We start from the raw sequence: 24,385 nt of genomic DNA, 5'->3' as shown, positions 1-24,385 counted from the left end.
AACAGTTTTTCCAACTAGACACTTGTTTCTCCCCAACAAGTTTTCTAGGAGGACTGATAAGAGTCAGAACTCAAAACCCTTCCAACTGTCCCTCATCCTCTCATATTCTTTCACTTCTGCTGTACGTTTCTTCTCCGTTCAGCTCAGCAGCCAAACCCAATGCACCAAACCATTATAACTCATGGGAGACCAGCACCAGCAGAGGCTGTAGCAGAGCTTATTGAAAATTAAAAGATCAGAATGGTAAGAGAGGCACGTACAGAAGGGAATAACTGGACACTGCCACCCCTTGAAAAGGAGATCATTCACAGCAAGACAGAAATTAAAGTTTCTGTGATTGCTGAACACCAAAAAATTGTGTCTTGCAAGAATGCTGTGATCTTTCAAAATGAGCAATGGGGTGCCCCACAGACCTTCATCCCCTGAGGCTTTTTAAGCTTTCTCACTGCCTTGTCCTCTGATTCTCAAGGACCAGCTGCTGATGTAGTAGTCAGGCTGCATAACTAAGACATCACAGACAACAGTGCTGTATTTAGCACATGGTTTATAGACTGAAGCACTGCAGCCTGGGACAAAGGCAGGGCTTGTTTGCTTTTTGAATCCGAATTTCAGTGTTTCAAGAAGACTATTTTAGCCTTTTGAAGAGTACTGCAAGGCATTTAGATAACATCCACTTGACAACCAACAAAGAAATGTTTAAGACTGAATGAAAACAGTTGTTTGAAAGTATGAGTGCATTCTGAAATACTTAAGAGTTACCAGCTTCATAAAGAGAAACTCACTTCAATACCAGATATTTAACTATGGAGAAATTCGAACAATTATTTGTGAGGAGCCAACTCTTCTTCCTCAAAGATAGAACACAAGCAAAGAAATATTTTTTCCATCCCTGAAAAACACTCCATCAGAGAGGTTTCAGAATCACTAGATGTTCATACCCTGTGCCTTGCTTTGCATTGCTACATGACAGAAACCACCAGATGGCATGGTGATTCTTTCATCACTTTCACAGAGAACTTTTCGAGTCACAACATGGAATTTGTTCTGTTGCTTCAAAATAAAAAAGTAATTCAGCAAGTTTGACCATCAGCACAGATTTCAAGTCCTAACTGGAAATTCCTGCACTTCTGTGTCTCAAACTTCTACTGGCATTGGAAACCTGCACAGGCACGTCCAGGTTAGAAAACACTGGACTACTCTCTTTAGAATCAATCTTCAGAAGGATTTTTAAAATGATCATATTCGGGTTATTCCCCATTTTTCTCTGGATTTGGAAGCTTCCAAAGTTCAACTTCTCCACTTCTTCACTTGGAAAGCCAAAATTCATTCTCACATGTAAAGATTTCTCCCTGTGCAACATACCAGGGATGATTTTCCTGTGACTGCTCTCTTTTCCCCTAAATAAGAGCAGAGTTTAAAACTATCCATGCTATAAATGCTGTCACTTTATAGTACTCTGCAGCTTGTAGGTAATGCTTGCTGTAACAGATGATACATTCATACAAACATCAAGTACATATTCATACATCAAACAGAAATGTTGAACTTCATACAGACCCCACAGAAGAAAACGAGAAAGCCTTGTTAGGCTGTGCAGATGTTGCTGGTCCTGATGTCACTGTAGAGGTCACAGCTGTAGCAGTTTTTGCTGTCCCTTGTCCTGTAAGTTATACAAAGAAGCATTACAAAAAAGAAGACAGCTCACATCATCCAACTACCAAAAAACAACAGAAGAGTTTGTGGGCACAGCCAACAGTTTTTTTCAGGATTTTTTGCTAGTTGAATTAGTCTGATATTTGTGCATAGAAACATTCCTGCTGCTGTTACATCATCACAGAGTATGTGAATTATTTCAAAGATGGAAGGCAACAACATATCTGATTAAAGACAGGTGTCACCATCTTTAGATGCTTTTTCAAAGCTTGCTGCTACAGGTTACACATTCTGAGTCCACTCTGAAAGGGGAATCACTACATCCTAGATGTAGGCACACAGACAGAATACAGGCTTGTACGCAACGCTGCACTCCTGCTCCTCTGTACTTCTTCAAATTCCTGCCTTCAGAAGGACACAGCAGCCTCTCAGTGGAGGCAGATCTCTTTTCCTCAGGGTCTTCATTCTCTCAACTGTCACCCTGACAAGTGACACCCAAGGCCTTATTTCTGTCTCCACCACCTGAGATTACCTGAGATTTTGTTGCCAGATGATGTGGGACCAGGTGCAGATGCCACAGGACAAGATGTAGATACAGAAGAAGGTGCAGCCTGTCCCTTAAGTGAGCTCGTTTGGGGTGTCTAAAAAATACAAAGATGCTTTAAGTCAATGCAGTCTACACACTGACAAAAGTCCTTCTGATCTTGGTCTGATGTTACAAGAGGCAGGCATAACAAATCAGAGGAAGGTGGTCAAAGTACTTGGCAGCATTTCAATTTTGGGCCCTCTATATCTTGACATTTAAACACTGCTTAATTCAACTCTTTCAAAAACTTTCTTGCAGAGGCCAGCAAACCTCCGTGTGCAACAGCTCACTGACTCCAGCAGAAAGAGACCATTGCATGGTTTTCCAACGTGCCATCACAACACTTAGCAGCTTGCCCACCAATAAGAAATGTTTTCAGTAAGATACAGGATAGGGAAACAATTCCTTGCCTCGACTAACTAGCACTTCATTTTGGTGAGATTTGAGTGTATTTACCCAACTCCATTTCCTTTGTTGTTAGCTGAAACCCTACTGCTGCAAGACCGTGGCCACTGGAAAGCCACAAGGGTCTTCAGTAGTGAGAAAAACAAGACATAAAAATAAACCTGGGACACAGATAAATAAACAGCCTGCCAAGAATGCGGGGCAAGCTGTGAAAGATACAGATGACCTGCACACCAACAACTAAACCCTGAACTGTACTTAACACGTCTGGGCATGGTACACCACAGGGAAAGTTCTGTATCAAGATACCTGCTTAGCCTGATTGGTAGCAACAGTTGCCAGAACTTGGTGGACTGCCTGGGCTGCAGAGTGAGGAACTGATGACCTGAAAAAGAATTATTAAAACATTAAATGAATGATAAGTCTGAAAGTAGATTTGCTTGTCCCTTGGAATGCACAGCTTCCAAAAGACTTGAATAACCTCTGTTATTAAAGATTCCAAGCACAACTCCAAATGAACAAATCTGATTAGGGAATAAACCTCTTAAATGAATCATCCACATTTAACAAAGGAGGCCTGCAAATGTGTTTAAAGCTCAAGACTTAAATGATCCAGTCTTCTTCACACACTCTTGTCTCCAAAGAGAGTCAAGCTTTTCTACTTTACAAGGAGCTGGAGAAAATATCAGCAGGTAAGGGGATTACAATTTTATGGCTGGTGGATAACAAAAGTAAAAAGCTTCCTTTATAGTGCAGAGCCCAGACAAGCACATGTAAGTACATGCAACCCTCAGAAATGCTGAGCTAGGAGCCAAAGCTACAGAAATAATTAAAAAAAAAGGGTGTTCCATGTCTTTGAAGTGTAATATAAGAATTAATGAAGTTATGACAACAAGTGTGATAAGGCTAACCTATATTCTCCAAAATAGGTTTGGAATTTTGACCATGAAATAAACTGCACATAGAGCCTACAGACAACTACTGCAAAATGACAGCTACTTCCAAGGTGAAGCATCCCATGTGCTGTGAGCCATAAATACACCTAATCACTATAGCTTGAGAACGGGCACCTAGTTTTAGCATCTCAAGTAAGAGGCTCACCAGCTTTAATGGTTAGTGCCAGAAGCCATCAGCAGCATAACGAATTCAACACTTAATTGCATCCTCTTAAGTCTCTTACCCTAGTGGAGTCTTTCCATCTCAACATAGGCCAGGTATTCCCTAACACAATAAGCAATCTCTGTAGTACAGAAGGGGCCAATGCTGCAAACTTGAGACAGCAAGAGAATCTGAGCATTAGAAGTTAAAAGCATGAGCACTCCCAAAACGCACTGATCAGCTACATGCTGCTCACAGAACCTTCCTGCTAGATATGCCAAAGGCAGGGACACACTCATGCAACAACGTACATCAGGTTCACACAAACCCTGGACCAAGAAGGAAATGCAAAGTCTGTGATACTCAAGATATGGAGGGCCCTTTTTCCAAGAAAGGTCACAAGACAACTCGATCCTGAGATCCTCTGACAACAAAAAGGCTGGTGTTGATTTCAGTCTGAAAACTGAATACGAATAACTGGGCTGGAACCACCACACCTAGACACAGGGCACTGCACAGCTGGTGACAACCAGCTCACTTTTGCTCAGTGAATGCTCTTTATTTTAGTGCTCAATCTGAATGGCAGGCTCAGTCAGGTAGAATTGTTAGTGATTTATGACTCCAAAATAAGACTGTAAAAAGCCTTCAAGACAACAAGCCAGCTGGTGCTCTATCCTGCCAATCTAGAAGTATTTCAAAGTAAAACGTGTCTTCAGCTACAGCCCAAGTGAACACCAATCTCAGATATGCATCACTAACTTGTGTCTTGGTCTATGCATTGCCAGCACTCTTTGCAGTTTTTATTACTGATTTGACGAAGATGGGAGATCTCCTTAAATCCATTTTACAGACAACCCACTTACAGCAGGTGAAGAACTCTTTCCAGTCAATGCTACTTTTGGCAGAATTTCCCAAGCAGAGCTGTTGGTTTTACCACACTTAGAAGAAAATACATCAGTAAAAAGCTCCCAAACTTCTTCCCCACTTAAAATGCAGAAGAATTCCTGTGTTAGCTTTCAATGAAGCTGAGCTCCATCAGCATGAGACTGCTCCCTTTTTGAAAAGCTACACCAAAGGTATTTTACTTTCTTCTCGGACAATGAAGAGTACACACACAAGTATGAAAATCAGAAATAATGTAACAGAAATTGTCTCAAGAGCTGCACGTGTTGTCCACAGTTATCTGGATAAAGAATATGCAGCTCCATGAGGACTTACAATGAGGAGTACATGGTGATTTGTCCTGTTTTTAATGCCTTGGCACCATGACAAATGCAGTAACCTCAACTTTGTCCAGACCTTTCAGTAATGCCCTTCCCTCCCCACCCCAGAAATGATCACGCATTATCTTGGTCTTAAGCATTTGTAGGAACATCAAGCAAATACAGTTTCAAGGTCATTACCAACAGAGGGAAAGGGACTAGTTCTGCAGCTGGTGACAGAGCCTGGTGATAAGACAGAAATCTCTGGAATGAGCTGAGCTGGTTGTTGTCTCTAGGCAGCAGAGAGTAGGAAAGCCAAGAGTTACAGCTAACTCAGAAGAAATTCTAAATTCAAGGTTAAATACCAGAAGCCAACCTTGATAAGTTTCCCTATGAGGATGACAGCTTTACAGCTCTGTACTCTTTCACAGTGATCAACACCCAGCCCTTCAGTCATTATTCAGTATTAGTGACTGGAAATCTCAGATCCAAATGTTCACAATAAGCCCACTAGATTTCTGCAGGAGAGAATGAATTAAGACACATCTCACAGATAAATGGAGGATGGTGATATTGGTCCTGTTTGTTCATTCAGGGACTTACTAACAGCCTGTCCTGATCTGGAAAGAAAATACTTTTTCCATTCATTCCACAAACTCAAGACTCATATCTAAACAATCACCACTCCACATTAAGTCAGACTACTGCTCTACTCTGGTAGATGTGCTCTGCTGCAAGCACTGGTGAAGGCTACCATGAAAACAGGGAGACCCCACTCACCCTATTACTGTAGAGACAGCTGGAGTCAACGCACCAGTCTTGAGTTCTCGTACATTCACCACCTGGGGAACATTCTTCAGAGTTGATTCAGTCAAGGAGGTACTCACAGCTTTAAGAAAAATAAGAAATGTGGTAAATACCTTCCCATAATAAACACTGCAGTCAATATGGTGCCTCGGAGTAAGTCCAGAAGAAATCTATGTAAATTTCTAGAAGGTATGTGGCATATCTGGCCCAGATGGTTGGCCATCTCAGCCTTTACAAAGGACACCAACAAATCAATTCTTCACCTGTACCAGGGTCTCCTAAATCATTGGTTTTTCTGCCACCGCACAGATCAGACAGGGTACAAAGAAAGGTGATGTGGGAGTTTCTCAGGCATCTTATACCAGCAGCTTACAGGAAAAAGGAAGACAAAGACTGGATAGCTCAGAAGCACAACACACAGAGACGTGTTGCACTGCAACAGTCTTTTCCTTTAAGAGTGCTGAATTCCTGTGAAATTCACATTCAAATGCTGGAGGGTGACTCGAGCAATCAGCCATCCTTTTACCTGAGGACTGGGTGGCCATCTGCCTCCGCAGAGCTGCTGCAGCAGCTGCCTGTGGTGCAGGAACAGTGACGGTGGGAGCAGGGGCCCCATGTTTCACAGTCTTTGTTGCAAGCATTGTGCTGTCTGCCCCTTGTGGGATGATTCTGTTCGAAGATGTAGGCACTAAACAGCAAACAAAAAAAATATTACAGTTCACTGTATCTTTTCAAATCAGGAAAACTCGAAAGCCTTTGCAAACTACATTTCCTACGATTGCACAGCTTCCATCTGATAAGACAGTCAACACTTTTCTAGCACAGCCAGTTTGAGTGACTCAATGAATTCAGCACGTAAATTGCAGTAGTTGTCATTTCAGTGCATCAGATGACTTTCAGTTTGCTGTTGCAGTCACTTCTTCTGACAGCTTATTTTTCATTTTAAGGTGCTGAAGTTCTCTGACTGCAGACAAGGAAATCTGAGTATACACAAATGTAGTTCTTACTGTTTCTGGGCTCAGAAATCCTAACCTTGTGCACACTGACCAACTGCAGAAGTACTTCAGCCTTCTGTTTTTGAGGGGCAGCATTTTAAGAAATAAGGCAAATTACTAAAGGAAGACAGTGCCACCTATGGCCTGTATGATCTATAAGTAACAAGCTGTCAAAATGCAGACACTAAGTCAAGGTCCTTTGCTGCATTTAGGTACTTTAGTGTGTTGACAAGATTACAGTGCCACTCTGCTAGCTGCTTCTGGGAACTTGGCATTGTAAATCTCTTTGCTGCAGCCTCATTTCTCCAGGATTTGAAGCATGGGCAATTGGTACAGTGGTTAAAGACCCTGACAGGAAGACATGCAGAACAGCAGAAACAGTGCAAAACAACTCACACAGAGTACCCAAGGAGGGGTGCTGTTTCCCAAAGGATGGAGGCTGAGCCACCAAACCAGGCTGGACAGATGGAGTGCGGACCACAGGGGCATGACGAGGGACTTGGATGGGAGCAGCCTCCTCTTCCTGGTCTGCTGCCTGCAGATCCTCATTCTCCAGGGACTGCGAAACTGAGGATGTTGAACTAACTTCATCCAAGTCTTCATAATATCTTGTGGACAGGAAGGCAGATCGGGACAAACTTGCTACAACAGAAACAAAAGACAGTTGTATGCTAAGGTGAGAGAACCATCCAGCCTAACAGCTAAGACATCCATCCTATTTTAGGATGCCCTCCTCCTGGCTTGCTTTAATCCTACACTGCTAGGATATGACTTCTGAACTGCCAAAAAACACAACTTTCGGTAAGATTGTAACTGAAGTAAATTCTTACTGAGGGTAGATGAGGGAGCAGTAAGGGTTAAGAAAGGGCAGAGGCTGTGAGAAGCTGCCCTAAGCTAATTTCAGCATTGGTTCCCACAGGAGGTAACTCACCCTCCTACAAAGCGTTCCAGACTTTTAACGTAGCTAAAGCTTTACCTGGAGCTGTAGACCTAACTGGTGGAGTCTTCCTCTTGGCTAGAAAATTCCTCAATTGTGTCAGCTTCACAGGGGATAATTTAGCTGGAAAACAGAAGAGAGTTATTAAATCTACACCAAAGTATTAACATTTATACATGAATACCAGGAAGAAAGAATACATTACCAGGTGCTTTAGGTGGGGGTTTGGCACGTGATTCCAAGGTAGTTTTCATCAAGGCACTGCGCAGGCTTTCAAGGTCACTATCAAAACTGACATGCAGAACAATTAAACATAAATCAACCAAATGAAGAACAAAATGTGGCCAAAATGAATCACTAGAACTACTAACTTATCTGGAAGAACAGCTGGCTCCCCTAGATACTGTGGTACTTATATGTACATATCTCGACTTACTTTGGAAATTTCTAAGGGTCATTCACTTCTTCCCCTGAATTCAGACAGAAACAGCAGTACCTCTGCCCAGAGGTTCAAATATCCTGATTGTGCTATTATAAAAGTATAACTTTCAAGGGAAATTTGTGACAAGCATCAAACAGTGCATCACAGAAATACAAACAGTGAGCTTCTGTATTACCTGGGCATAGCTTTGTATTATTTCTAGGATGTACTGCTCTCACACACCACACCACAAAACATCATTCCTTGGAGGACACACACTTATACACTGCTGGGAGCAAGAAAACAGCGGCAGCACCACTCAGAAACCTGCATTTCACATACCTCTGAGCACTGCTAAAAGAAGATGTATCACTGGGAACACTCCACTGAGATGTCTGATTATACAGTCGGAGCTGCTGTAGGCTGTTCACCAACTGATTTAGCCTCTTCTTCTGCTGATTGATTATTTCCCGGTTATTAGCAAGGGTGTTAAACAGAGTCTCTCTTTCAGGAACAATCAGACGCCTTAAGACATCAGACCAAGAAACACGGATCAAAACGGTTCTAACATACCTGTCCACAAGCAGGCATACATATAACAACAGTGGTTTGGTGGTTCCTGCTAGTTCTACTCCATCAAACACACATTGATTTAAACACAAAGGCAATTCTGTTCGTCTCAAATGCACATTCCTCCTCTGGGCATGCAGTACATTTATTTGCTTAGCTCATGTACTAGAATGTATTTCATTTATTAGGAAGGTTTCATTAGCTCCCACCAATGGATGCATTTAGTCCCTACACAGCTTGTTTTACAGGTTTTTCTATTATGAGCACTATTTTGCCAGGCAAGGGGATGTAGCAAGCATGTAACAAAGTTCCACAGCCAAGTAATGTGAACCTACAGTTCTCCTCTTACATGTCTTAGTTGAACTTTATTCATAAACCCCACAAAAAAAGACTGTATTGTTGCACAGAAAAAGGGTTTTATCTATTGATGAGGGGCAGTGACTGAGTCACTGATAAAATCCTCACAGTTCTGTATTCCAGTTTGTTACTCACTTCTGCTTTCTCTCCTGTTCCAGGTGCCGATCCCATTCCAAATCCAAAACATCATTCACATCCTGAACAGCAAACTTAACGTACTGGTGCAAGCGTCGAATTTCCTGCCATGCAAAATAAATCAGATTTTAATTGACTTCAGAACCCTCTGTTTCAGTAAAAGAAGCTGAAGATCCTTTGGGTTCAGTCAGTCCAAGCCATCTGACACCTACCCATATTTTTTTGCCCAGAAAATTTAACCAGTTAGATAGAATGCAACGCAGAAATTCTAGTTATTAATCTGTGCAGTATGCACAAGGTTTGCCTGGCCATTTTATCCTAGCTCTGAACTATAAATAAGACTTTCTGCAAGGTCTGCAAAACACTGCCAGGTCTTTTCAGAAAAGGTGGTACAAACATCAGGCATGGTACAAAACAAATCTTATTTACACAGATCACAGAATCACAGAATCACCCGGGTTGGAAGGGACCTCAAGGATCATGTAGTTCCAACCCCCCTGCCTAGCAGGGCCACCAAACACACACATTCAGATCAGGTTGCCCAGGACCCTGTCCAACCTGGCCTTAAACACATCCAAGGACGGGGCATCCACAACCTCCCTGGGCAGCCCGTTCCAGGGCCTAACCACTCTCCTTGTATAGAACTTCCCCCTAACATCCAACCTAAATCTTCCCTCCTCCTTATTTCAAGCTTCATTTCCAGAAGATGAGTCATTTGCTTCCACTTCACAAAGCTGAGATGTCTAACAGTTACAGGTGATGGAATCCTTACAGGCTCTTCAAATGGCTCTGGAATATCAGCATTCACAGACCACGATTCACAAAAGCATTCATGAGCACTTGCAGCTCCCACGTTCATGAAAAGAATTAACTTGATAGGTTGGAAATGAAAAAAGTAAGGCACAAAGCATTAAGTGATTTCTCCACAACCACACGGTTGCAAAACAGGCATAATGCAGTCAGATAGCTCTCGCTGCAAGACCTGCTCCTAACCAAAACCAGCTTTCTGTCTCATAGCTGTCATCCCTCCAACCTGCCTCAGCATGAACACCCCTTTAATTTGCATTTCATAAAATGGAAACGAAAACCACATTTTGTTTCAGCTCATCTCAAGAGAATGTTCACTGAAGCACAGAGATGAACCAGCCAAGTAATGTTGTTTGGCAAGGATTCCACTGCAAAGGTTTTCAAGATACAGCATGAAATTCTAACGTATCAAAGCCAACCTGAAACCAAACCCAGCACTACTGCAAGCTCTGCGTTACACATAACAAGGCGCTCATTTCCTCTCTTGCAATTACAAGCATTATGTGTTGACAATAGAGTCAATGCTGAGCAGCCAATCAATATGCCTGGACATCACAAAAGCCTCTGGGTTGTTTGGGTTTTTTTTTAAAGCTTCATTAAAAACTAGTATGAGAAGCCAACCAAGTGTTCATCCAGGTGAACAAGGGCGATGCAAACTGAACAAAAACTAACTCAGTAAAGCTGCCCTTCTAGCAAACTTCCAGGTCAGCTTCCTGAAGGCTCTCTCTTACACACCAAACCACTTCTCTCCCACTCTTGTGATCCTTTCAGCATCAGTGAAACATGCATTTCAAGGTTATCATCTCTTGAAGTAGCAAGTGTAACCTTTTCACAGAGAAATACAAGACATCAAAGAAGGCATAAAATTCAGACTGTGAATCAATCCACCAATCCAGGTGAAAATTAGAGATGAGACCTAAAAAAGTTACTCTGGATCAGCTGATTCCTCCTAGCACTATCTAATAGCCATTGCAACAAAGATGACGCTCAGTTATGCCTTCAGCCTGCCAGTCAAACCTCTTGAGAGGAATTTATCAGTGCACAAAAGTAGATTTTTGCAGGGCACATTCACTCTATTTTTCTCAGGGTTAACTAGCGTTCTCATCACCAGAACTGTAACAAAGAGTGCAGAAATTTTGACTCATCACTGCTAACTGCATGCAGTGCAAACTTGGGGAAACAAAACTAATCACACTTACACTACACTGCGTGGAAGGAGCCAATACTGAGGGCAGAACAAAACCACTGGCAACCTGCACACACAAGTCCCACTTCTCATATTTAAAGCTGTAGATTTTAAGCTGGTTACTCATGCTTCATACCTGAAGTTGAGCTTCACTCTTGGGATCCAAAGGTTTCTTATAAAGTAAGTGCAAATACCCCAAGCTACGATTCCGCTCATTCTGCTCTCTGGCCTCTTCTACCCCTGCAAATCCTTCCAGCAAGGTTGTTTTCAGAGTACTAATATCTCCATGCAGTGACTGCAAATAGAACAGATGGGATAAGGGTATAAGCAACATTTTTCCACTGCCATCTCTTAGACGAAAGCTTCTGCAAATGTTCATCTCAAAGAGCAAATGCATATGTTGCATGCTTAAGAGGTTCAATCTACATCTGTTCAACCTAGCAGGTTAAGTGGAAACATCAGGTGACAACAGTCATTTCTGAGGAGTTAAACAGCTTGAAGATACTCAGTCACACTTCTCACCTCGGTTGTTTCTTTAATTTCCAAGAGGAAGGTGTGGAGATCATCTGACTCAGTTCGCAACATTTTCATTTCCTCTGGAGTACCCACTTGGAAACAGGCTTTGGAAGTCCTGGCCTTCAGCTCCTCCATTTCCTTTTGAAAATGTGCAATCTGCAAAGTAAAGAAGTAAACGCAGCCACAAACCAACAGCACAGTCTGGAACAAAGCTCACAGATGTTTCTACAAAACCACCAACACGTCTCACTTCATAATCAAACCAAGAAATTCTTCTTGCAAAGTAATAGGAAAGAATACCCAACTTTTCCAGCACAGGGATTGAAATTAAAGATGACTGAACAAGACAAACAAACAGCATTATCACCTTCTGAAAATCTTCCATTCTGGTTCCTGAACTACTGAAAGACATCATCAAAATGCTTGCAAGTTGAAAATAAATGCTTCAGCTTCTAAACTAAAGAAAATTGCTTCGAAAAAAAAAAAAAAAAAACAAACCTCACCTCCTCTCTGATTCCTGCTATGACAGGGTCTGAATCCTTCCACTGGTGGGCAGGTTTGTCTAAAGCAGTGCTGGAGAGTGCTGATTTGCCCTGAAGAAATAAACAAACAAACAACCCCACACACAATATTAAGTATGCAGTACTAGCAGGAGGGAGCTTTGAATATTAAAAAGGCTGCTGTTAGAACTCCAGACACTGGTGACCTGGAGGACAGCTGCCATCATCATAACCATTTGTTCCATCCTAATATAAAGGCACATGCACGTTCAAAGTAGTACTGCAGACAGGTGGCTAAAGCTTTGTGAAAGCAAGGGAAACCTTTATGAGCTGCTCTGTATTACATTTTGATTTTGTTATCTAGAATTGGGGTCTCAAGATATCCTCAAAGCAACTCTTGGCAGCTGATTGGCTGGAAGAGCTGTTAATTGCTCATTTCCATAACAACAGTACGAAACAGTTTCTACAACTCTGATCATGGCAATATACTGTGAAGTTTTGTTTTTCAAAAGTCATGCAAGGAACACAACTGTGGTCCCACTGACTTGCAATTTTTATTTATGTCATGTCTAAAGCAAGCCAGTTCTTTGACCTAAGGTTATTCAATTAGTCTAAGGAACTCAAAGCAATTCAAGGGCTATGAAAGCATTCACCCACTAAGAATCCACTCAAGTTCTCATTACCGGAGTAGAGCCTGGTTTTGCTGCAGAAGGGGTGATTTTGGCTGTCTTCTGGAGTAAAGAAGCTGCAGGCACGTTTTGAGCAGGACGCACCACTGGAATTTAAGAACAGAGGGACAGTAATTTATTAATCTATACTGAGCATGAGAAAACAGGTTGTGATTAGACAGCCACAATCACCAATGTCAAATCCAACAGCAATGGGCACCTCTGAAAAAAAAGAAAACATCTTTAGGTGCAGTTTTATTGCCTTCAATTTCTCTGTTAATAGCAACAGCCCTACTCTCCATTACCTGGCCGTTCCATCCCTGAAGGAACCCAAGACCCCCAGTCACACAATATTTCAGAGGAGGAATATTATTCTGTCAACAAATGAACATCATCTAATTTAAACTCACTTTTCAACATCTTGAACTCTGGACACTCCATTTGCAAAACAGAGTCAAGATTCGCATGACTGCCCAGAAATACTCTGTAATCATAGCAGTGTCAGAGAGCACTGAAAGCATCAGAACTTCTGGATAAGTTTAAAAAAACTGAACATATTATTTCAATGCAGAAAGTTGTTTCTGTGAGGAACAAACGACAGAAATGGAAAAACTTCACACTTTCAATATTAAGTCCATGACAGCATTACAGTGTGCAGATCAGGACAACTGCTGCAGGAGTCAAAGCAACAGTTACGCATCAGCGGTGCAACCTACTTGCAGCAGGTGCCAGGGTTGAAGTCTTCAGTGGTGTGGTGGGAGAGGCTGAGAGAGTCATGGGCTGACTCAGAGGACCTCCAGAAACAGTTTTTGAAGTGGTTGAGAATGAAAACATGGTGGAACTGGTAGGACCGCTGCTGGTAGCCGGAGATGAGGTGTCTACAGCAGTGAACCTGCAGAAGAAAGCAGAGCGTTTGAGTTCTGAGCTGCTCCAAGCTGCTTCACTCCATCTAAAAGAAACCATTAAGCTCTAACAAACAAACAACCTCTGGAATCAGCAATGACTTAAGCTCCAGACCCAAAATTTCACGTGTAGCTTTTGGAGATGGTGGAAAGATACCATCAGGGATATTTTGGACTATCTGGAACCATAAAGTCTGCTATCATAGACCACCAGAGAAGAAAAACCAAACGACAGTCCTGCCCTGTTTCAAAATGTACTTCTTCATTTTGCACAAAAGCACCAACTATAGCAAGTCTGAGCCACTCCTCAGTACCAGCCTCACAACAAAGCTCAAAGAGAAACTCCGCAAGAAAATATGAACTTCCATTCATCTTCAAACTTGGGCCCTCAAGGCAGCAAAGTTGAATATTCAGCCATTTCACAAGCGTATCATTTGCTTTATACACAAAATATGAAATTTAAAAAGCCCTAAGAGCTGCCAACAGATCTCAGTGTGGCAAAGATTATTCTAATTACAAAATAATCATTTGAATGGTCAGAAAATTCCTAAAAAACATTTACGCAAAAATTGCTCTCCACGAAAAGCAACTCCAATTAACACAGCTCTGTTTCAAATCTCTCCTTCTGAAAATGGGAGCAAGCCTCAGGAGCTGGAGGGAAGAACAAGTACATGAAATCGAAGAACTTGCATCATTCAAATCTATTTTGCCTAGTTCATAAACAGTACCAGCTCTCCTTCAGCTGCCATGAATGGCTCAGCACGAACAGGCTTTGAAGATTTCAGGCCCTATGTCCACTGAGCAAGCATCCAGTTAAAAACCATGTTGTAATGGCATCTCCTCCATCCAACACAGTGGAAAAGAAATTTATCACCTATGGATATAGCCTCCTCCAGCTCTGCAAATTACTCTTCAGGTTGGAGATAAGGAACCTTCACAAACAGTAAAAAAAACTTGTGCTACCACCGCTACACTAAAAGAGCTACAAAAGTTTTCAAGTCCCACTGTTTCCCAAGAGTCTTTAACACGACTTATCTCAAACCACAGCATGGAATTATTGTTTCATAACATGCCTACAAACTAAAGACATGAGAAAGCTAGGACTCTGGCATCTTCCCCAACTAACAATCTGCCCATGAACATCATCTCTAGCATGAGAAGCGCTGAGGCTTCTCACAGCCAAGACAGTCTTAGATAAGAGGAGCTTCCTCAAAGCTTTTTTGGGAGTATGGAGAACAGCTGTCAGGGCAAAAAGCCAAAAACCATTGTGTGATGTTCCAGAACCACCACACATTGTCCACACCTGGACTGTTTTAACAACTATCCAGCCACTGCACTGCAGCATCTTTTTACTTACTTCTCATTGAGATTCACTTTAACTGAAGAAGCCGAAGGGGCAAAAGAGGACTTCTGTGCAGCAGGAGCTGTGGAGTGTGGCAGCCCAGGTGAACTTTCTGCAGATGGTTTCAAGTTCATGGATCCGAAGGAGAAGGAGGTGGCTGTGGCTGCAGTGGTGCCCACAGAAGGAGCAGGTGTTATGGATGCCTTAGGAGAAGCAGAGGAGAAAGAGAATGTTGCTGCTCCTGTCAGACTTGGAGCCAAGACTTCCTTGGAGGTATCAGTGGCAAAGGGGTAAAGTGGAAGTTCACTGTCTGTAGAGCCAGGCACCTTTGCATTTGAAGGTATAAAGGAAAATGCAGCTGCTCCATCGCCTGCAGAAGGCTGACTTGGGGCAGGAGAAACAGCTGGTACTGCATCAGGCTTTAAAGAAGTTGGTGGAGTGGTCGGAGCCGAGACAGTGCTACCTGCAGAAACAGAAATAGGTAGAGTCTCATTTGGTTGCACTAATGGCAGAAGGTACTGCAAGGCCAAATAGTATTTCATGGAACAGTTAGGTACAACCTCATTCACTAGGCAGACAGTACAGTGAAGAAAAGTGAGGAGGGAAGAGGGCTTCTAGTCCTCACCTCCAGCACATGAGTGCACAAAGCCCAAACTGTGATCAATACTGCAGTTTACTTGCATCTAACTAGGTTAATATTGCCTGGAATTCCCAGTGAAGAGGTTTCACATTTCTCCATTGCTTTTGATGATGTTCCTGCTATGTCACATAAAAAAGGCTGTCAGCACACAAGACAGCCAGCACTGCAGAGAGGCAGGTTGCCAAACAGATGCATTCTGTTTGGAGAACAAGAAGCAAATGCAGGAAAGAAAATGGTGGCTTTGCAATTATTACTGCACACATACAGAGGAGCAGAACAACCAACTAACCTGTCTACCCCAGAATAAGAAACTGTCAACTTCACATTGTATATGGTACTCAATATACAGTCAGATAAAACTACTGCTTTTCATCTCCTGATACTGTTTTCACAGTGCTGAAGAAAGCTGTAACTTAAGTAAGCTCTCTCTGCAGCCAAACATGCTAGTTTTGCCATGGGAGGCCACGATAAGAACACAGAGAGGAAAACCATCACCCCTGGGAAGCATATCGACCCTGCTCCAGGTCTGCACAGCATCTGATCCTCGTCCCCAGGTGGAGCCTGCAGTCACTGCTGCAGTTCCAGTGGACAAAAGGCCTCCTAGAATTGCCCTGGCCCTATTCCCCAAAGGCTGACTGCATAGAGAGGTTTAAATGCACTGTCTGAAAACGGCCTGAGACTCCTTGGATGAACAGGACTATATTATTTCATCTGGATGTACAAGAGATGGAGAACTGACTGGTGAGCACAGAACACCCAAGAGCTGTTCCCACTATCATTATAAATAAAAGCAAACAATGTTTCCTGTGACTGCAAGTCTATCTGAACAACAAACAGACGAAGATGACAAAGATCCACAAACGCAAGTCTTTCCTTAACCCACTGCAGCACTCACCTGGTGATTTCGGTGCTCTCTCTCCTGCTGTTGGCAACGGCTCCGGGGTCACAAGAAGTGATCTGACCCCTGGATTTTGATTGATCATGTAAAATGGGCACAGCACACCATCCGTAGAGAGCAAGATGAGAACTGGTGCTGGAGGAAGGGTCTTCTCATCACCTGCCAGGGACCAGATGCATAAGCCCAGCAACCAAGGTTTCTCCTCCTGTCCCTACTCTCATCGGCACCATCTTGAGCTAGAGCCTGCTTCAGTTCAAGTATGCTCAGCACAGTTAAAGGCCCCAAATATTCCTAAAGTATTTTCTATGAAGATTAAACTCTACTCAATATAAAAAAAGAGCAAATATAGAACGAAAAGAAATTCATTTAAATATTAGCATTTTTTTCATTGGTTGCTGCAGTGAAAGGCCACATGCCTCTAATACTGGCTCTGTTTGGGGAAGGAAAACTCCACATGGAAATGTGTTCTAGGACAATTATACTTCCTTTCTGATCCAAACTTGCTGCAAAACTGTAAAGTCAAATGATGTGCGGTCAAAAATGAACTGACTGCACTCAGTGAGAACAGAGTTATCAAAAAGCTTCTCCAAAAACCTTTATTGAAAATCAGAGGCAGCACAACCTGGGCTTAACGAGGCTGCTCAGACAGATTCCTTAAGCCAGTAAATGTATAGGTTAACAGAGAAAATGCTTCAAATTCAATTTTGCATTAAAGCTTGACCTCAATTCCCTACTGTGGGTTGTCGTTCAGGTAAAGGCTGTTGCAGTTCCCAGATAATCGGCACCCTCCTGTGCTCTTCAGGAACACAACTACACTACCTTCCACTCTGCCTGAAGGCATCTATACTTTAATGTCTCTTAGTTGCAAGAGAGAGCTTTCAGAATTCACTGAGGTACAGCACAATAGCTCAGATGTATCTTCCACTTCAGCCTCTGACAGTGTGCTTTGAAGAGCCTTCAGGCAGCACAGGAGGTGCACCAGCAACGTAACCAGGTAGATGCAAAGCACAGCAGGGTTCAGTTAGCACAGGCCCTGTGCTTTAATGCAGAATTAAAACCTACAAAATCACCTCAACGATCCTTGCTTCTTCATGCTTTGTAACCAATCCTTTATTTCCCCTTTAGACCACTGCAAACATACTTAATAAAAAGTTCTACAAAATGACAGAAGCTACAAGCATCATGAAAACCACATAGGCAGTGTGAAATTCCTAATAGAATATGACTCTTAAGCTCATTATTACCCCAGTTCTGTGAAATGCAAACCTAAATGAGATGCTTTCCCTTCCAAAGCTGTTACTGCAGCATCCCAGCCTGCTGCAAGCTTTCAGGAAGAACTGCATCTAATATCTGAATCCTTACAGAGATGTAGGTGTGCTGTGGACTTCCTATAAAACTGTAGGACTGATAATGTATCAGTCCCACTTTCAGAATAATCTGCCAGGCCCCTAAAGCACTGGACTGCTTCTCAAGAGTATCTCATATACTGCTACTATTGGGCTACTTTAGAAGACTAACAAGACTTACTGATCGGGATAGGCATGTTATTGGTGTAGTCTACAGCAACACCAACAGGCAAAGTATCATCACTTTTATCTGTCACAGGAAGTTCTGCTCTGCTGGAGTCCTCCAAAATCCACGATTCCCAGTTCTGAAAAAAAAAACAAAAAAAAAACCAAAAAACCCAACACCTAAATTATTATTCTGGCTATTTTCCTCTGTTCAGCCTTCTTCAATACGTTAGTGTAGTACAACTAAAAGATCAGACTGCAAAAAGTCTGGAGAGCATCTACCTGAACTTGTCAGATAAATAAACAGAAGAGAACTGGCTGTCATTTCTTCCATGGCACTGTGTGTCAGATCTGAACTCAGACTCAAGGGCAGATGCACTTCATGTTCTACTTCAACTGATGACCATGAGCCACTTTTTATTACAGTGAATTTGACCACATTTTTAGACTAAGTAAATCATGAAAAATGGACTTGTGGTACTCGGTTCACAACGTACAGTCTTTCTGTTTATCCTTTGTGTCATTCAGATCTCTTCTTCTAAAGTTTACATTTGTCTTCATCTTTTGCACGACCTGAACGCTTTGGATTTTGTTTGATTGGTTTTGGTGTTTGTCTGTTTGGTTTGCTTCTTAAAAGCATACCATGCTGTCATGTTGCAATTATCTAACTTACAGAAGTTTTACTTGCTTACATTTTCAAGAAAAAGGAGGTACATATACATAAATGCAGCAGGAAGAAAAGCCTTACCTGATCTCCTTGCCTGGCAAGAATGCTGACTTCTGTGGAAGCGGCCGAAGCTGCCAGAATTAGATCCCTGTAAGGATGGACACCAGTAGGTTATGACACGTGTGACAATCCATGCAAGGTTTAGCCCTGCAAATCATTATCATCTATCCAAATTCATAATTAACAAAGAAGTTACAACAGTATGAAGCAGACTATTCCTCCCAAGACGAAGGAAACACCATTGGCTCCATCTCTGTACAATGTTTGCCTTTTTTTCCTTTAAAATTAGTCAGCGTACATTGTCATGAAAACAAAGGAGAAACTAGCCATGCTTTCATAAAGCATTTTCAAAGTGGCAACTTCATTTGGCTCATGTTCAGGTCTTACGTAGTTTACAGGAGGGAGAAATACTACAAGAAGCACAGACTGCTCAGACATGCACAAGGGCAAAGCTTTGTCATGATTCTCACAACCCACCATTCCTCAACATAGTTGAGGTAGTAATGATGTTGCCTTTCAGCACAGCTTCCATAACAAGGTTCCATGAAATTCACAAACTTTTCTGGTCGCTTCTCTTCCTTTTTCTGCAAGACCAACATTAACAATTTACTGCCCAACACAGAAATTAATAACATAAATATGACTTCATGGAGCTACAGTAAACTCAAATTCCAAATGACATCCACAATAAAAGCAGGTTGCCACTGTCATAAACCGATAAAGAACAAGCAAGAAACTTCTCTGTAGCTGTGGCTTGTTGGTAACTCACAGGCAACAGTGCTACAACCACTTCTGGAGGAGTTTCCAGTGTCCCATCAGCAGCTGCATACACAATAGCAAAGACATATGTGCCAATCCACAGCACATCCAAAACTAAAAGAGAAGGAAACAAATACCTCAAGTCAGATACACTTCAAAATACTTTCTTGTAGGGCAATTTTAACTGTGCACAAAACACACAAGTAATGTGACACTGCTAGCAGATAAGGAATCACTAACTGCTAAACTACAAAGATGAAGAACTGTAATGATCTGTCTGCACAGCATCAGTCATACTAGCAGGAAAACTATTTATTTCCCAGAAGTTCCAAATACAAAACCAAAGCAAATGTTTGATTTGCCTGCTGACAACGCAGGCCAAACAGCACCAAGTGTTTCTAAAAATGGATGACAGTCTGGCACACCCAAATGGAGGGTTTCTGCTTTCTGAACAATCAAATGTCAAAGCAGTAACAGAATCATAATGAAGAGATGAAGCCCACACCAAGAAATACAGTGGATTAATATCCAGAAATCTCTGTGTTGAAGGCAGATTGCTGTCACAGTATTATCACATCAGTAAGCACAAAACTAATATTTCAGATGTGTATTTACAACATTTTAGAAACAGATCAACACTCTGGCCTACAGTTAGTTTTCCTATGTGACCCAGGGATAAAACACGTAACTCTTCTCCCAAATGATTAAAAAAATGATACTGTCATTATGTAAGCAGGCTACAGGATGTAACTAACAATAACAGTGGATGAATGAGTAGAAATATTTTAAAGGAGGAAGCAAGTTAAAAATAAACAGAAAGATTTACCTTTAACAGGATTGTCTGCCTGATAAAAGGGAGGATAAGGGATTACCTTCTTCTCTTGCAGATTCTGCAAATAAAAATCCTTTTAAGTACTAAGAAAAAAAAAAAACCACCAAACCAACTAAACTGTAAGCTTTGGAGAAACTGCAAAGAATTGTTTTGTAGTGACTCGCTCTCTTGTTAACACTCATCACATGCCACGATGAAGTCACTACATTTAAGTGGCAGGTGCACACCTTAAACTAAACCCAGCACTGGTCTAAGATACTTTCATATTGCTGAAGTGCTTGGGCACGGCTCACTACACGCCACCCAACTCAAATTCTGTAACTGAAATGCAAAAAAAATCAAAGCACATTGCAAACTAGCAAGCAGGTGTCTTAATGGCAACAACACTTACAGGCAGATACTGCACCACAGTGCCATTTTGCCTCCCCACAGCCAGTTGTTTTCCCTTTGGGCTCCAACACACTAAACAGAAAAGAGAGCTTCATCAGCATTAAGGAAGTGTAGAGTTACAAGGTCCCATAAAGCAGGACCAATAAATTAAAGCTGCTTTTTTTTCCTCTGCAAAACCCTTTGAATCTGAATACAACTCCTGTGAATATCACAGTCTTGCCTTTTAGATTACAGACTGACAGAAGAGCTGAAATTCTTAATCCTCACACTAACTAAGCTGCAAACAAGTTTAAACTTCACTCCCATGTCCCTCTGTACAGCTTTATATTGCCCTATAGTGGAATATATCCAGTTACATTTCAAACATACACTTCAGTTGACTCAAATATATGGGGACAAGTTAAAATCACAGCCAGAGGCCTAAGAATTATATTAGAGCAGTCAGAAAGATGCACCATTGTGCTAAATTTGGGAGAGAGGAATACAGTCAGGGGTAATTATCAGTGTGATTATATTAGCAGTTTTTTTCCATAGTCTTAGGGAGTTTAAACCCTTCTGTTCATGACCTGTTTTAATTTTTTAAGAACCTTCTTCCTGAGACACAAAGCTTGTCTTCTTCCACTTGTGTTTCCCCTTCTGTCCTTAATTATCCAACATCACCTTACCCCAAACTCACCAGAGGTAACAGCCACTGAGGGAGGCAATGTGGCATACACTTTCACAGAGTCTGTGACCTGCAGGACAGAGATGCTGCCATCGGACAGACAGACAGCCACCATGGTGGGACTAGCAGGGTTCCACTTCAGGTCATTGACCATTGCTGCACTTCCTGAGTCCTTGGCCAGCTTGTGATAAGCAAACATACGCTTCTGCTGTTTTGCCTTTTAGGAAAGGAAAACGTTTGAGACAGTCCATGCTGAGCTCAAAACACATTTCTCATAAAGTCATAATCCAAACCAGTTTTGGCTTACCTATAAATTAACAGCTGACAGAAATAAGTGAGGCTTTAAACTAAAGAGGGTAGATTTAGATCAGATATTAGGAGGAAATTATTTACCTAGAGGTTGGTAAGGCATTGGAACAGGTTGACAAGAGAAGTGTTGGATGCACCTTGAAGTGTTCAAGGCCAAGCTGATGGGGCCTGGAGGAGCCTGCTCTAGTGTAAGGCTGGAACTAGATGATTTTTAACATTCCTCCTAACCCAAACCATTCTATAATGCTAAGAAGCAGATTTTGAGTTTAATAAAAAACTTCTTTACAAGATAACTCCCACAGGGGCAGAAAACACCACTCAAGGCATGACAATCCCCCTGATGTAGTTTAGGGAAGTAAAACAAAACACTTTGTGTGTGTGTACAGCTTACCTGATTAAAGAGTGTACGGACATCAAAAAAGCCAATGAAGGAACCAATGTCACTGGACATCATACAGACAGACAAGGTGAGATTATCACAGCTGAGAGCCAAGTGCTGCACTGGAAACTTCATGGGAACTGAAGTACTTTGGACATTCTCCACTTAAAAGACAAAAGATGAGGAGGAGAGGATGAAGTATGGATTTAAACAGCAAAAATTTTTAAAACAATGAAGTTAGAAGTTTATGCAAAAGACATTAAGCATACAGTATTATAAACAGTAGCTATCAGAATGGATGTAGAAAAATTCACTGAGTGAAAGCAAAGCCCTTCATCACTAGCAATATAGTCTTAAAAGTCTCAAATTTTTTATAAGAGAAAATGGCACTTTCATTCCTCTGTAGCATGGAGGAAAAATAAGTGGACACTTTCCAGGTTTTACTCGTGGTACATACACAGGGATACTTCAAGTAGCACCGTTACCAGTGACAACATGAGAATGAAAACCAAGCAGTTTTTATTGCCAACAAGTTTTTTTTGCCATTAAATGCACTTAGGTAGTGAGGTGGCAGAAAGCCATCACTTCCTCTCCTGTAGGACAGTCCAAGTCCAAGCTTATTTGGGATGAGAACCCTGCCCTCTCTCCTGTCACAAACATCTCAGATATACACGTAGTTTCGTGGTTAGAGACAGGTCTCTAACAGCACATACAAAGACCAGGACATATATAAATGTGTCTTACCAATGCTATTGGGATCTTCTCCAAGCTGATTTTGCATGAGAAGATCTCTAGTGTGGAAGATCTGCAGGCTGCTTCCTCCACCAGCAAAGACCAGGCCGTATTTGTTAGACACTACAAGGAGGCTGCACCGCTCTTTGGGAAGATCATCAGGAGGATCAAAGATGCGGACCTTCTTCAGAGCTCTGAACTGAAAATCCTGTTGGAAGAGAGTTCAAAAGTAGCTTTATGTATGCTAGTGAACATAAATGGCTTACTTCGGTTTCAGCTTCAGCTGAAAAGTCTCTCCCATACTCATGCTATTGCTGGACATTTTATCACATTTTCTGTTCTGCCTACAAAAAAAAAAAAGACTGAGATCACAGCTTTGCTGTTATTGGAAGCACTGGTTGAAGCTCTGTTCTACACAGCAGCCTGCTTTCATAAAACTTGTAGGAGCTGAATCTGTTTCAGACATTTAACTCCTCTCAGAAACACACCTGAAACAGGGAGAAGAAAGAGAAAGGAACAAAAAACCTTGTTGCCTAAAAGTTACAAAACACACAACTACTTGGCTCATCTTTGCTAGCTACTGTAGTTTATCATACACAGAACAGATACAGTTCTTCCACCCACCACCAGCAATTACTCAGTACAGACTTATTTTGTGCACTCACTCATCTCATAACTTATACTGTCTTTATGTAAAAGGAGAAAAAGAAGAGAAGGTGAGAAAAAATAGAAAAGAGAAGGTGAGAAATACAACTGTAAAAACATGGCTTTAGAAACAGTACCTGCACTATTACTAATGCAAAACTGTGCTTACATCAAGAATGAGCATCTCTTCTCTAACCACTGACCACAGCACTGTACTTAACATCGTTAACTCAAACCAAGCACGTGATTCTTATTTCTTTTCGCCAAAGCACAGAAAAACTGCATTTCTGCAATCTGAGGAACTGCAGGAACTCAGAATCTTCTGCAAAACAAACAACCCAAATCTTTAGTTTTGAAAGTATCTGTGCACAGAGACTCAGAGGGCTGGAGGAACGTGTGCTGACAGCCTTGTTCTGCTCACACAGCCTCACAGCAACGCTCTGGAACCACACGGGTGGGCCTGGCTGGCAGCACGCAACAAGACTCCAACTGACAGCAAACACAGAATCACAGAATTGTAGGGGTTGGAAGGGACCTCCAGAGATCATCGAGTCCAATCCCCCCTGCCAAAGCAGGTTCCCAACACCAGGTAACAACCAGGTAAACCTACACCAGGTAAACAACCACACCTGCTCAGGTCTGTTGTTCTCTCAAGCATGTGCTCCCCAAAACAAGGCTCACAGCCAGGAGGGCTCCAAAATGTATCACTCCTCTGTCTAGGTGAGCTCCTTATACCCCTCCCTCCAGCTCTCCCAGTGTTTCAAGAAAACATATGGAGCCTAAAGCCTCCCCACATACTCCAACTTTACCAG

General features: G+C 42.0%; 1 protein-coding gene across 3 annotated transcripts in view; it reads right to left on the bottom strand.

The window, feature by feature from the left end:
- The window catches only part of NUP214 (nucleoporin 214), a 41,144-nt gene that overhangs the window by 15,779 nt on the left and 980 nt on the right, over positions 1-24,385 (bottom strand). For 2 of the 3 annotated variants that reach the window (XM_042830553.1, XM_042830554.1), the window contains exons 2-28: positions 22,941-23,136; positions 22,209-22,360; positions 21,521-21,725; positions 20,846-20,916; positions 20,449-20,512; positions 19,633-19,736; positions 19,341-19,447; positions 18,885-18,951; positions 18,153-18,276; positions 16,623-16,784; positions 15,414-15,550; positions 15,103-15,290; positions 13,560-13,735; positions 12,859-12,950; positions 12,179-12,268; positions 11,682-11,831; positions 11,296-11,454; positions 9,167-9,270; positions 8,447-8,629; positions 7,889-7,974; positions 7,723-7,806; positions 7,143-7,388; positions 6,278-6,439; positions 5,725-5,833; positions 2,954-3,029; positions 2,186-2,294; positions 1,558-1,660 (exon numbers count right to left, since the gene is read on the bottom strand). In XM_042830553.1, coding sequence (XP_042686487.1) covers positions 1,558-1,660; positions 2,186-2,294; positions 2,954-3,029; positions 5,725-5,833; positions 6,278-6,439; positions 7,143-7,388; positions 7,723-7,806; positions 7,889-7,974; positions 8,447-8,629; positions 9,167-9,270; positions 11,296-11,454; positions 11,682-11,831; positions 12,179-12,268; positions 12,859-12,950; positions 13,560-13,735; positions 15,103-15,290; positions 15,414-15,550; positions 16,623-16,784; positions 18,153-18,276; positions 18,885-18,951; positions 19,341-19,447; positions 19,633-19,736; positions 20,449-20,512; positions 20,846-20,916; positions 21,521-21,725; positions 22,209-22,360; positions 22,941-23,136 — 3,506 coding nt within the window. Of the gene's footprint in view, positions 1-1,557; positions 1,661-2,185; positions 2,295-2,953; positions 3,030-5,724; positions 5,834-6,277; positions 6,440-7,142; positions 7,389-7,722; positions 7,807-7,888; positions 7,975-8,446; positions 8,630-9,166; positions 9,271-11,295; positions 11,455-11,681; positions 11,832-12,178; positions 12,269-12,858; positions 12,951-13,559; positions 13,736-15,102; positions 15,551-16,622; positions 16,785-18,152; positions 18,277-18,884; positions 18,952-19,340; positions 19,448-19,632; positions 19,737-20,448; positions 20,513-20,845; positions 20,917-21,520; positions 21,726-22,208; positions 22,361-22,940; positions 23,137-24,385 lie in introns of all 3 variants that reach the window. The other variant, XM_042830552.1, reaches the window with a different exon arrangement.

This window comes from Centrocercus urophasianus, unplaced genomic scaffold (assembly GCF_019232065.1).
Source record: "Centrocercus urophasianus isolate 14NV4802_14NV808 unplaced genomic scaffold, USGS_Curo_1.0 seq_34, whole genome shotgun sequence".
Lineage (NCBI taxonomy): Eukaryota > Metazoa > Chordata > Aves > Galliformes > Phasianidae > Centrocercus > Centrocercus urophasianus.
Note: the sequence above shows the minus strand (reverse complement) of the source record. Positions and strands in the feature narration are given on the sequence as shown.